At 38.0% G+C, this 14434-nt stretch overlaps 1 protein-coding gene across 1 annotated transcript in view; it reads right to left on the minus strand.

Annotated features, from left to right (window-relative positions):
• Positions 1-14434, minus strand: part of LOC127226405 (doublecortin domain-containing protein 1-like) — a gene marked incomplete at its 3' end in the record, with an annotated part of 193071 nt that overhangs the window by 52557 nt on the left and 126080 nt on the right. Inside the window, exon 6 of the mRNA XM_051190417.1 lies at positions 10472-10642. Within this exon, the coding sequence (XP_051046374.1) occupies positions 10472-10642 (171 nt within the window). The remainder of the gene's footprint in view (positions 1-10471; positions 10643-14434) is intronic.

Raw genomic sequence — 14434 nt, forward strand, 5'->3', positions numbered from 1 at the left:
ATTAACACCTTTACCAGCTGAGCCAACTTTCCACCTAGCTGACAGTTTTAAAGGGATCAGTATGACCACTGCTTTGGGAATAGACTGCAGAGGCAAGGATAATTGGAAAAGTACACAACAGTGGCTGAAAGCATAACATTAACCATGGGCATGTTTAAGAAAGGGCCTGTTTTTATTGGTTGTTCCTGAGTAGTGTTATTTGCTGATGCTTATTAGTGGGGCTGAGAAATAAACCCTGATGGCTCAGCTAATATTGCTGAAATACTACTTCCACATCTATGGATGTAAAGTAATCAACATAAATATAACTTCATATGCAGTAGTTGTAAAGACATGCATATATCAATAAATATCAAAATAATTCTATTTACTCCAAATACATCAGTAGACGTGATTAAACTATATAGAGTGAGGTGACTTGGATGGAGATATGTGAGCCGGTACCAATCATTGATAAGTTTGCCTAGCATCATTTACAACATCTCTTTATGGGCTGTGAAAGCCCTTGTTCTGTGCCATTATGTGCCTTTAATACTATAAGTCTGGTTAAGAGCTAGCTGTTGGGGAACAGCAGGTTTCCAACTCTACTCAACCACTAGGCAGACCACCCAGGAAGCCCTCCATGACGTGAGCAGAAGGCCAAGTGCCTGAGCTTCAGAATGCCTCAGGGCGCAATGCTGTCAAGAGGCAATAATAGAAAAATGACCCCCACAGTATGCTGCCAAAAGTCAGGGGCTGCACAGCAACAGGATTTACACTGAGAGGTCTCTGCAGATAGATAATGCAGCATCACAAAAAAAATCACCTGCTATATTTCAGGTGGATATAATTTAAAATGTTGCAATAAATGTATGTGTCACCTTAGCTTGGGGTCCCCTGGAATCAGACACTGAAATGAAAATCTGCCTGCAGTAAGTTCGCTGGGGTACATTCAGGAGCAATGCGGGGAACCCCCAAATGCAGAGTCAGGGGTGAAGGAGAACTGTTGGCATCGTCACAGACTTCTCTCGGAGGTCTGGAGCTAGAGTGGCCCACATCCAGCGGTAAGACACTTCCCTTTGAAATCACCTACCAGACAAAGGCTACATGTAGGCAGCCTTGTAGGTGGAGGCCTCACTATAGGCCAAGTAGTCTTTCTGCTAAGGACAACTGTTTGGGAAGAATGTAGCTGTAAAAGTTGGGGATGGGCTCTCGGTCCTGCAGGGATAGACCAGTTGACATGCTGTCTGATGAACACAAAGCAGTTCAGCGGGTAGGCCACCCTGTCACACACCTGAGCCCATGCCATCCTCAACCAACCCAGGTTACTTAAGAAGACAATTAATTTTATGTTTCAGCGAAGTTCACCATTTAAAAGTACAGAAAGTAGAGGGTTCTCCATGAAATAGGATTGTAGGAATGGACTAAAAGACTGTAACCTCAAAGTAGTCCTCCCCCAAATTTGTCAAGGCATGAAATTCCAGTGAGAAGTTCACTCTTTTGTCACAATTAAGGAACCTCAGCTGTAGAGTAGAAGAGACAGCTGGAGTAAGAATTGTTATTTATTGACACCTTTATGTTCTATGATTGTCAGTCTCAGCTCATTGAGTCAGGGGCCAGTGGGAGATCAAATCCAATGGCTCCAACCAATAGATCATTCTTTTATCTGTCCTATAAAGTGGATCCAAAGAGAAAAAAAAACTGTCTAAAACGTTTTGAAATAATCTTAACTACAGAGGACATACATTCTAAGAACAAATTTGTGAGAAATGGTGGGAATAAGAACAAAGGATACCTGGCAGCCTAAACTGAGATAAGAATGACAGGAGGGCTGAGGGAGGTGGAAGATGGTGAAGTCTGCAATATGGCCTTCATCTGCTGAGTCCCTTCTTTTAGTGTCTTCAGTTACATTTCATGAGGGATTTTACTCCCATTCCATTTCTGTACTTAACTATAAACCAAGAAACGGTCCAATAAATATGGCGGAAATCCTGCCAAAATCATCCTTTTATCCAACTAAATTTCTCCCCTTATTTACTCTATGACTAGTGGAAGTCATCTGCAAGAGAACAATAAGGCCCTATGTTGGGCTCCTGAGTCCTCAGCCAGGGAATCTAATGAACTGTTGTGACGAGACTATCATGAGGGAAGAGAGAACAGGATTTTCAATCTGGTCACATTAATTTAGTGCCTAAAATTGTATTTAACTTGCATTAGAGTATCATGCATGTGGATCGTATGCAGTATGATGTGCTATATACAAGGGTTTGGCAAATGAAAGGGTCTGTATGTTCCTTTTGACCAAATGCTAGAGAACTTCTGATGAGCCAAGCACAGCCACAGAGCCCATATTCACTTCACTAAGAGTAGGGAACACTGCAGAGTTAGATGAACTAAATCAGATCCCCACATTCCCAGTTCTAGAAATCACACCTTTCAACTGGGGATAGAATAAAAATGCTAATGCCATTCAGATTTGTTTTTAAGAAACAAACTGTCTGTGGCAATAACTTTTGCCTAAAGTGAATAGCTGCTTCATTCAATTATTCAAAACATATACAAGCACTATTTACAGCAAAGCATTTTTATCTTAAGTAATCCATGTTTTAGGTCACAAAACTCTAAGTAAAGTTCTAAGCGGGTTTGAATGTATGTCCTCATTGCAGATACTGGACAGTCTGCAAGTATGTGTTATTCAGATAAAGAATTCTGCTTGAAAATGTTCATGAGTCAGACTAACATAGATGTCAGTGGGTAATACCAGGGAGGAGAACATATGTGGGCAGGGAATCTTAGCAACTTGAGCATATCAAACACTCTGTGAAAAAGCTAATTGAGAGGTAAAAACAAATTAACTGCTATGGAGAAGGACAATCTCCCTGAGAGAGAGAGCGTGCCGGCAGCAGTAAGGTTCAGTGGTTCATTTAGTGGGAGTCACTGCTGGGATCATAATACAGCTCTGGCCCGCGGACTTTCCCTGCTGACTGCCCACCTGGCAATTCTCTGGGCACCTTCTAGGATGTCAGCGCTGCACAGGGAAAGCCTGTCTCATTACAACACGCTCTGCATGGGAGCCAATGCCTCCAACCAATTGCTTTTTCCCCCGAGTTTGCTACGAAAGCTGCTTTTCTGTTCAGCACGTGGAGAAAGAGAAGATTGGATCTTCCAGAGCACAAAGATTTACATCTGGCTGCAGATGCCTATCAGCAAAAGGGGCCCTGGGAAGAAGAGTGGGGTGGGGGGCAACTCAGTGCCCACTACCATTTGCTATCAGTCAAGAGGTTGGAAGGTACACATGATACTCTCTTGAGTCTCAAAGTGTCTCCGTTTCTTTACCTGTAAAATGGGTAGCCCAACTGGTCTATTAGTGTATAGTCTGCGTGTGAGGAATGATTATTTCTATCATGTCTAACCTTTAAAGACAATTCTCAAAACCATAGTGATGAATACTCTGTTACATTACAATTTCTTTTCAAATGAAGGATGGGTTGTCACATTTTACTACTCATTTTTAAGGAATATCTTAGTTCTTCCCCATTGTTTACTGGTGAAAGAGACCTTCCCTGGGATATAAACATGAATTTGGGGGGAAATGGGCAAATAGGAAGGAAAGAAAGAAAAAATTTCCCAATGAACCAAGGGTATAATATAAATGCAGAGTTAACAACAAGAGGTCACAGGAAGGAAGGAAAGGAGGGAGGGAGGGAGGGAAGGAGGGAGGGAGGGAGGAAAGAAGGGAACCCACAATTGTTTTATGGACAATTGACTACACTGATCTAATTCTAGGCATTAAATTGATTCATGGAGATCTAAATGAATAAATAAGCTTATTAATGAAAACAAATGCTTAGAGAGCTTTAAATTTGCTTAAGTGACCACAGAAAAGGGATTTACATCTTAAAAATATCTTTTAGGTTTGCCTTAACAGTAGAAGCTCTTAAAAAGATATATTATTTACATGTCTCATTTTTGGTATCACATGGTACAATATAATGCCATCTTTTAAAGGAGCATGCAGGCATTGATTCCCATTGTGGGAAAGTCCTTGGCCATTTTTTGTTTCTTTGTTTGTTTGTTTTTGCTCAACAACTGTACAACAAAACCAGGACAGTTTCTAGGTGCTCCTGTACTATTGACACAGCTCGTCTTAGAGTTCAGGGCACAGAAATAACTAGGAAGTACTGTAAATAAAAGTCAGCATCTTTTCTATCAACTAAATTAACTCATTTTTTTTATAATATAAACAAACTGATAAGATACAATGTCGGAAATTTGGAATAAGGCTAAGGAAGGCTGGCACATTAGCTTTTTCTTCAAATAATCACAGTATTGGGCTTAGAAGGACAAAGAAAACTTTCTGTCTATAAGTCACTACAAAATTCCTGTGGTTTACTTTATTATTGTAAATAAACATCCACTTTCAGGCCTGACTCTAAAGGCAGTTTCCATTGTTGCCTGGCCTGGTCCCATACCCAGATTTTGTAAGCTTTAGGTGCCACAGACACTGGATCTGTCTCCACTGGCAGTATGTGGAAGGCAACCCAGAAAGCTTAAGTAACCGGTTGTGTGTGAAAAGGCATCCTGCACCCACGTTCTGTTCTGCTTCCCCCATGCCTTTCCCTCCTACTCACACATCATGGGCTCTTGCCCATCAATCCTCCAACACAATCAACCACCTTACTAGTTGCTCTTCCCTCCCCACCATCCCCTACTGATTTGCTAATACCCTTTCCCATCAATCCTTTTCCATCCTACTCTCTCAGGCTAACATTGTTGACAGCATCTCTGTGGGGGTGAAGAGGAGGAGGAGTTGCAGGCAAAGCATAGGACCAGGAAGGCAGCAGTCACTGAGCCATAACAAAGGCAGATGTTCTCATAGTAGCTAGGGGTATTGGCAGCAGTAGGGGATATGGAGTAAGAGGAGGCTAGGAAAGTAAGAGAGTGCCTGGTATACCTGTTGTCCAAAGAGCTTCACATAGTATAGAACACAGAGAGTGCAACCGTTGAAGCTCCTCAGCATAGAAAGACTGTAAAATACAGTAGCCAGAGAATGTACCAGAATATCTCCACCAACCAGACAAGAGTACATGCTGTGGATGAAGCAACACAAAAAGATTTATACGGATAATAGGATTACAGTCCATTGGAATTTTATTCTGTAGTTCCTCAGATTGCATTTTAAAATTAAAAACAAACAATAACAACACAACCCAAGAACCTTCCCACAATGGGAATCAATGTCTGCACACTGTCCTTTAAAAGTTGGCATTATACTATACCATGCAATTCTAAAAAAATGAGACATGAGCCATGGTAATAATGTGTCTTTTAAAGAGGTTCCACTGATAAGAACAATTTTAACGATGCCTTTAAAGTATCAGAGAAGGAATGATGAGGATGAACAGCTCAGTAGAGATGAGAAAGCATCATTTATAGTATGAAAACTGCCCTATATGATGCCTTGCACCCAGTTCTTAGGGAGGACCATCAGTATTCTAGATTGAGATGACACGTGTGATGGATTATTCAGTTGACTGACTTTAATTTTATTTTTGTATAGTTATATGTTATATATTAAATGTATTTCCTATACCCATTGTCCCCACCCTTCCCTTTGTTCAACCCACTCCTGTTTAGCTGTTTTGTTTTTTTTACTATCTCATTGCTATTTTTGTTTTATATACACATGCATGATTATATATGACTATACAAGATCTAGGAACCACAAATCAGAGAAAGCATATAAAATTTCTTTCTGAGCCTGACCTCTAAGGTTAATTTAGAGTTGCATTCATTTTCCTACAAATGATACATCTTCATTCTTCTTTATGATGAAAACAGCCCTGTTGTATTCATAGGCCACATTTTCATTATTGTTTCTCTTGTGATAGAACCTAGGTTGGTTCCATAATTTAGCTGCTACAAATAGTGCTGCAGTAAACTGAGACACATGGATCTTTGGGGTAAATAGCACACAGTAGCATACCTGGGGTAAGATGGAATCTTTATGTGGTTTTGATTTGCATTTCTCTGGTAGTAGCAATGTTACTGTTCTTCATGTCCTTTGGTTATTTGTACTTACCTTCTGAGAATTTTCTACTCATTTAATTAGCTCATTGACTGGGTTGTTTGTGGGTATCTTTTTTTAATGATTAGTTTTTAAATTGTTCATATATTCTACATACTAATCCTCTGTTGGATTTTTTTTTTTTTTTTTTTTTGCTGTTTGTAATATATTTTGAAACATATTAGGAAGCTTGATGTCTATAGTTTCTTTCTTCTTAAGATTGCTTTGGGAGCTGGGTATGGTGATGCACACCTTTAATCCCAGCACTTGGGAGGCAGAGGCATGTGGATCACTGTGAGTTCAAGATTAGCTGGGTCTACAGATTGAGTGAGGGCTACACAGAGAAACCCTGTCTCAAAAAACAAACAAACAAAAGGACTGCTTTGGATATTCAGAGTCTTGTGGAATTGTCACTTGTATTGTTGCCTTTTGGTGACCTCAAAGGAATGTCTTTGGAATTCTGATAGCAATTACATTGAATCTGTGGGTGATTTGGGGGTAGTGTGAACATTTTAAAGAAATAGATTATTTACCCCATTCATCTTTAATTTCTTTACCAATGTTTTATAATTTTCAGCATATATAGTTATTTCGCCTCTTTGGTTAAATTTTCTAAGCATTTCGCTTTTTATGTTGCTATTGCAAAAGGGATTGCTTTCTAATTTCCCCCATTGGCTTGTTCATTGTTCATAGTATAGAGAAATGCCCATTATTTTTTTTTATCAAGAAACTTATTGAATTCATTGGTTTGTTCCAATAGAATTTTTCTGGATTCTTTGTGGTTTTCTATCTTTTATGACCACATCATCTATAAACAGAGTTAATTTTATTTTTCCCTTTCTGATTTAGTTGCAATTTATCTCTTTTTGGGTCTAATTGCTCTTACTAGGTTTATAGTACTTATAGTATTTATAGTGTCAAATAGAAGTGGTGAGAGTTAGTCTCTCTTTCCTGGCATCAGATCTTTGGGAAGATATTTTGAAATCTATTCACTTGTTGGGTTAGTTGTGGGATGTTCATATATGGCCTTTACTGTGTTACAGTAAGCATCTATGTTTATTTTGTTGAATGGTTTGAATCACAAGTGGATATTGAATGTTGTCAAGATTTTCTGTATCTTTTGAGGTGACTTTTATCTCTTAGTTCTTTATAACATACTATATACACATGGTAACAGATTGTTTTCAAATATTGCCATCATTTAATCTCAAGAATAAACATTATTTGCTTATAGTATCTGATATTTTTGTGCCCTATTGATCTTGTCTTGTTTGTATATGATACAGAATTTTAAAATTAGTATTCATCATATTATTGTCATGTACTGTCCTATATCATCATACATTCTCTTTTCCATGCTGCCTGTGTTATATCTTGATATCATAGTTGGCCTGATTTCCTAACATGAGTTTAAAAGTGCCTTCTCTTTTAGGGCTTGGAAAAGTTAATTATTCTCTAACTACTTAGAGAAGTTCATTTGTGAAGATGTTGCCCAGAAATTGAAAGTAAGACCCTATTTCTGAAAACACCATGCACTTCTAACAGAGAAAAGACTCTCCTCTAAGCTCTTGCATACAGGTAGAATCTATGCAACCCAGGGAGGGAGGCAGCCATAGGCAGTATGCAAACAGTTGCGGATATGTTCTAATGAAATGTATTTAAAGCAAAACAGGAGATTTTGTCCATGGCCTGTACCAACCAATTAACCAACCTAATTCAAGTACTTATTTTTATCATTTACCAGTTTCGATTGTGTATGCTCACTGACTGGTCAGTTTTGAGTCAAAGCAAGTCACTATTGAAAGAAACCTATTTGTTGAAATTTATTGTAGCACACTCAGAGAATTCATAACACACACACACACACACACACACAATACACAATAATAACTGAAAGAATAGGCAATAGTAAAATGTAATCAGATAATTTGAAAGAAGCAATTATTAGTATCTTTTCAAGGATGAGTTCAATGTATATAAATACTTTTTAATAATGGCTGCATTTAACCAGTGACTCTCAAAACACCTGACAGTTAAACTGTTTTTCACAAGCTGCTAGAAGTCAGCCCTCAGGACACTAAACCAGTTCCTCTCAAATCAACAGGAGTGGAGGACACTGGTGTTTCTCACATAGTCTCCAGATAACTCGATTCAGCATTTGGAAATGACTACCCTAAAAGGTTAATGAGTCGAACTGATACTCAGAGCTCTTGGGATTTAGAAGAATAATGTATGCTTTAGACGAACTTAGTGTTTCAGATGGGGAAACTCAATGGAGCAGAGGCAGAGGGATATGATGTCCAGTCTTCCTGGAGTGGGGTGTGGGGGTATCAAAGCATGACTCAGGTGGAAGAGAATTCTGGATAGGGTATCTAACCATTCTGTCAGTGTTAAAGCCTAGAAAGTCTATAACACACCGGTGAAGGTGTTGTGTGCTTTATTTGACTGATTTTAATAGCTTCATGCAGATTGTAGCTACTGTATTAGATAGCACAGCAGGTACTTACAAATATTATACAACATGTTTCCTTTGCTTATAAATTTCCTATTTGCTGGTGTGGAAAGAATTTTGAAGGATGCTGAAAGGGAGGATATGTGAAAGAAACAGTTCAGAGTCTGCAATTAAAATTTTACTGTCAAGATAATATGCTAATATGATAGAAATTCTTCAGAATTAACAATGAATTCATGAGGGAAAAAAGTTATGTTCCCAGCGGCACTACAGTCAATACAGTAGTAGATTAAAAGAAGTGGGCACAGATGTCATTAAAGAGACCAAAATCCCTTGCCTGATTTATCACTTAGTCAATAGCAAGTATTTTTGCAGATTGGTCCACAACCAAGCCAAAAATGTAAGAAGAACAACATTACTTGTCTGTGGGAACCCTTGTCTTCAACACCTTTTTCTGAGTGGCATAAACAATGTGTTTAAGATTGAGTCACATTTCCCAAAAAAGTCGATTTTTAATGGTATATTCTCATTTAAAATGAATCCATGAGAATGTCACCTCAAGCTTCCATGCTGTTTGTAGCTAAAACTATATTCAAAGGATGAAGTGCAAGATGGAGGATGAGCAGAAGTCAACTGTGAATATTATCACATCCCCATGAAAATGGTGAAAGACAGTGGAGTTCTCCAAACACTCCTCTTCACATAGAAAGGGCCACACTGAGTAATGCTGATTTCTATAATCAGAGGTCTTTGAGATGTGAACTATGAAGTTACAGAACTGTAACTTAACTGAAATTCAGTGTGACCGAGGTGGCATGGATATTCTACTATGAATATAAAAATCTTTACATTCTGTGGGTGCCCATAAAGATGGCTGCACTCCATCTTGGCACAAGGGCACAGTGTTCAAGGTGTCAGCAAGTCATAAGACCTAAAGGTCAAAGGTGAAGCTACAGAAGGATGTTTTGGCTGTCTTAGTTTAAATAACAACAGACCTGAATCTGAGGTGTGTCTACTCCTGACTCTCAAGGCTAGGGAAGGAGAAGTTGAATCTGAGGTGTGTCTACTCCTGACCTCAAGGCTAGGGAACAAGATGTTGGAGGTAAGTTGTGCTAACTGAATCCTCAGAATAAGTGCGGAAGAAAAGTCTGTTTGTTCCATATACATGATACAGTGTTCCCCTTTTTGGTTAAGATATATAATAGTGGTGAAAATAAACTCATGGCATTTCAGTACTGACTGATCAGCCCTCCTGACCTTTATTCTGTCTCTCTTTTCTTTATTGTCTATAGCAAGCCTTTCCCCTCATCCACACTCCCCCACTCAGGTACAGACTTGAGGCTGCTCAGCTGTAGACCGCTCCCGACAATATTTCCTTTTGGTTTTTCATCTGCTTTAGCCAAGGTGGATTATTCTTTTTCTCACCTAACACTGTAATAGCAGAGTAGCCTAAGACATTTAGCCATCTTGTCCTGACAAATAACCAATTCACCTTTCCCCCTCAGTATATTCTTAAGTATTGATTTTACCAAGTGAACTCAGACATATGTCACACTTATCCAATACATACCTTTTTTCCCCTGGAAATGTAGCTTGAACATCAATCAGTCACCCAGCCTTTTCACCTCTGATTCTTATTGTCACTGTCTGTCAACTATTAAAGCTTGTCCATTTTCCAAATGTGTTGTTTTTTAAAAATAAAACCTACACAGTATTTTTATTTCTTTGAGAAGTATGCAAATGTTCACTCACTGAAGTTCATTAAACTTACTTTTCTGTATTGCATGCTAAGTTTTATAAACCTCCATTTTAAAGATGCATAGTTATTTCCATTAAGACCTATTTTCTGAACAGTATTCTTATGCTTTACAGGTCAAACTTCCCTGTTGAGGACAGTGTTACACCGATCTTCAATAGGATAGAATGTGTCTGTCTCTGCTTGGATCCAGTGAGAGTCACAGAGTGACACCCACCTTGAGATGCAGTCCTCCTGGGACCACGGTGTTTTCTGGAAGACTCTTAATGTGTTGGCAGACATAAGAGGAGAACTGCTCCTGTTCAGCCTGTAATTGGGGGCCAAGCTTAGCGAGATGACCTCTGTTGCTTTTGATAGCTGTCTGCAATTCATCAATCAGCATGCTCACCTGAAGGGGTTAAATTACAAGAGTTGTTAGCAAGAAGTAATTGTTGATGTCACACCTATTAGATTTTTGAGTACCTAGCCTGATAGGAGAAAATGACTTCAATTCAAGAATTTAAGTACGGCTCTACCATCAGGTAAAGGGAATACAAGGGACAAACATATCTATCTCTATTATCCACTTTTTGTTTGTAGAAAACGTGATGTGTGTGTGTGTGTGTGTGTGTAAGTGCACAAAGTAAAAGTAGCCATTTTAAATTGCTGAATGAAAACTAACTAAAAATATATATATATATATATATATATATATATTTTTTTTTTTTTTTTTTTAAAAAAAAGCCTATAGATCTAAGAATGCAAAACACTTAAACTGCTTAATAGGCCCAGTATGATGACACTCAGAAGAAAGAGGTAGGCTATGTTGACGTCAGCCTTTTTCCATAATGAATTCCAGGGCAACCAGGACTACATAAGTCCCTGTTTCAATAAAGGAAGAAAAAATATAGACGAAGAAAATAAACAAAATACTTAACAAAATAAAACCTTCCTTGAACTTTGAAATTCATTGTTATGTAACCAGTTGCCATATTTCAGCTTATATGTGTACCTTTTTTAAGGCTATTTTACTCCACCGCACATTGAATTAAAGTGTCAATTTATATATTAAATTCATTAAGATTTTTCAGAGCTTTAAAATATATTTCCTGCATAGACAGCATTCTAAATGAAGCATAACATTTTTCCAAAATTAAGAAAAGCTTAAAACACACATATCTTTGAGGTTTGTATTTCTAGACTATTAATCAGTGGGGTTAGGAAAGACATATGACCTTTACTCATCTATTATTAATGATATTCCCTGGGGACTTAGAAATAACAAATTAATTTCATAATTATATAGTTTGCTAATTAAAAATGACTACACTTGTTTGTTTCCTTGTTCGTTCTGTCCTTTGGGAAATTATCCATAACCAGTATAACTGGGTTATATGGCAGTTCAATGAACTAAATTAAACTCTCAGTGAAAAGCCACATCAACAGAATGGGTCATGTGGAAAACAGAGTGTCAAGGCTGGAAGACTAGGTAGAGAGATTGGGTCATTCAGTAAAGGCCAATGGTAAAGCTATTACACACAAGCTGATGGTAAGACCCTATTGCTAAAGACAACATTTACTTATGCAATCAAACATGGAGAAGTCAAGCTTATGCACAACTAGAATCTTCACTCCTACTGACTGGCATGGTGCTGGAAAGCCACTGTGCATGTTATCAGAGAAGAAAGATAACCACCAATATCACCCAGTTACAAACTCTGCAACTTATAATAGCAACCTGCCTGCAAGGTGTACTGGAGTAGCAGAGGCATAAATATTATGGGAATAAACAAACATTTTCTTAATTGGAATAAGGACCACTCAATGAGATGGAACCTATACCTTCCCCTGTTAAAGTGGCCAAGAACATAAGACCAGATAGGTCATGCACCTACAAGAAAACCTACTATTATAATAAAGAAACATAGCAAAAAGAAAAAGACTCCTAATGACATATTGGTATATTGATAGGTCAGTGCATCACTTAGCCATTATCCAAAAATCTTCTTGCAATAGATGATACCTAACACAGAGATTCACAACTGTACAACATACAGAGACTGAAAGAGACCTTGGGGGGCACTCAGTCCTAAATGCAATGTCTTCATCAAATACCTACTCTCAAGGTGCAGGTATCTATGTAGAAGAGGAAGTAGAAAGATTTTAAGAACCAGAAAGGGCTGATGTGTTTTCCAGACATCACAGGGTTGCTGCACATAAGAATCCACACAGACTGTGGCAGCACATATAAGACCTACACAGGTTCATGTCAGATGGGGTCCCAGCACTGAGTATGGAAGTAGACATGGGTTCCCAACCCTAACCAAGAAGCTATTTAGAACTGATAGCTGCTGGCAAAGGGAAAATCCATTTTCTTCAATGGAGTATCACCAGGTATATTAACCACACTCTACAGCATGTCTTATACCCCAGAGAAGCAGACCAACACAAAATAAACTCAATGCTTCTAATGGCATTTTGTGTATGTGTGTGTGTGTGTGTGTGTGTGTGTGTGTGTGTGTGTGTGTGAGAGAGAGAGAGAGAGAGAGAGAGAGAGAGAGAGAGAGAAAGGGTTTATTTGGACATTTGTGTTTTTTGTTTGTTTTTAATCTTTCTTTTATATTTTGATATTTTTGTTTATTTTGATTTTAGGTTATTTTTGAAAGAAAGATAAAAATAGTTAGGTTTGTGGGGGAGGTGGGAAGGAACTAGGAGAGGTGTAAGAGGGGAAAACATGATTAAAATACAGTGTATGAAAAAATTTAAATGGAAAATACATGAACAGTTATGGCAGAACTCTAAAACACTATGAAAAACCATAACTTTTGGATTACAGAAATAGAATGCGAAAAATAGCATATCAAAGACATACAAAACATTTTGATAAAATCACAGGATGTTTTCCAAACATCCAGAAAGGTGCCCATTCAACAATAACAAGCTTAAAGAACAAATAAACAATGTCATAAAAGAAATATCTCACACTATAGCAATAAAATATGGGGAAAAGGAAGGGTATTTATAAAAAAGAAAGGGTATTGATAATGACAGGAAAGAAATGTGAAATCACTTACAAAGACAGGCTGATAAAATTATCACCTGATTGTTATAGGTTATACTTTCCTGCCAGCCTGGTCCCAGAGCCACATCAGCCCAATGATAACACACAGAGATGCTACATTAGATATAAAGCTGTTGGCCTATTACTAGAATTTCTTATTGGCTACCTCTGTCTTAAATATTAACCCATTTCTATCAATCTAAGTGTTTCCACTTGGTCTTATCTTACCAGAGAAAGGTCTGGACCTCTTACTTCGTGATTCCTCTTTACTACCTCTCCCAGAACCCTCCTTGTTGCGTAGTCTATCCTATCTTGCCTTCCTATTTGCCAACAGTACTTTATTCATTAACCAGTAAGAGAAACATATTTACAGAATGATATCTTCTATCACCTGATTATTTTACAGAAATATTTAAAGCCTGATAATGTGTTTGTAACAAGATTAATAAAAACCTAGAGATAGATATCGGGGTTCAAGTTAATGGTCAGATAAGCAAAGCAGCAAGTCATTAGCTGCTAACTCTACCTAAGACTGAAATGGTGATCAGGCTAGCTCCATGAATCTTCAGACTGCAGTCCTAGACTGCTGCCTCTCCTCGATGTTGTTGGAGACTAATCTTTCATTAGGCCCTTTGCTTTTTCCTTTTATACTTCTCAAAGCCTGGGATTAAAGGCATGTGATTCCAAGTGCTGAGATCACCATTGTATGGAAATGTTTCTCTTTCAGACTGGATCAATTTCATGTAGCTCAGTGTGGCCTCGAATTCACAGAAATCCATCTGCTTGTTTCTCGAGTCCTGGGATTAAAGGTTTGTGCCACTTCTGCCTGGCTCTATACCTTATGGCTAGCTTTGCTTTCTGTACCCTCAGACAAGCTTTCATAAATCATAAATACTGTTCACCAATAAAGCTATCCATTAAAACTGAAGAAGTAAAAATCTTCAGTGATTAAAAACAGACTAGAGGATTACAACCACTAAGTCAACTCTACAGAGGCTACTGGAAGGAATACTTCAGTATGAAGAAAAGGATGTCCACACCTAAGAGGCCATGGGGAATAAATAAGCAACACAAGAACAGCTGAATGAAAGAAGTCTAATAAAATACCACATGATCAGCAAAATTACAAGAATTAATGTA

Source organism: Phodopus roborovskii, unplaced genomic scaffold (genome assembly GCF_943737965.1).
Source record: "Phodopus roborovskii unplaced genomic scaffold, PHOROB, whole genome shotgun sequence".
Lineage (NCBI taxonomy): Eukaryota > Metazoa > Chordata > Mammalia > Rodentia > Cricetidae > Phodopus > Phodopus roborovskii.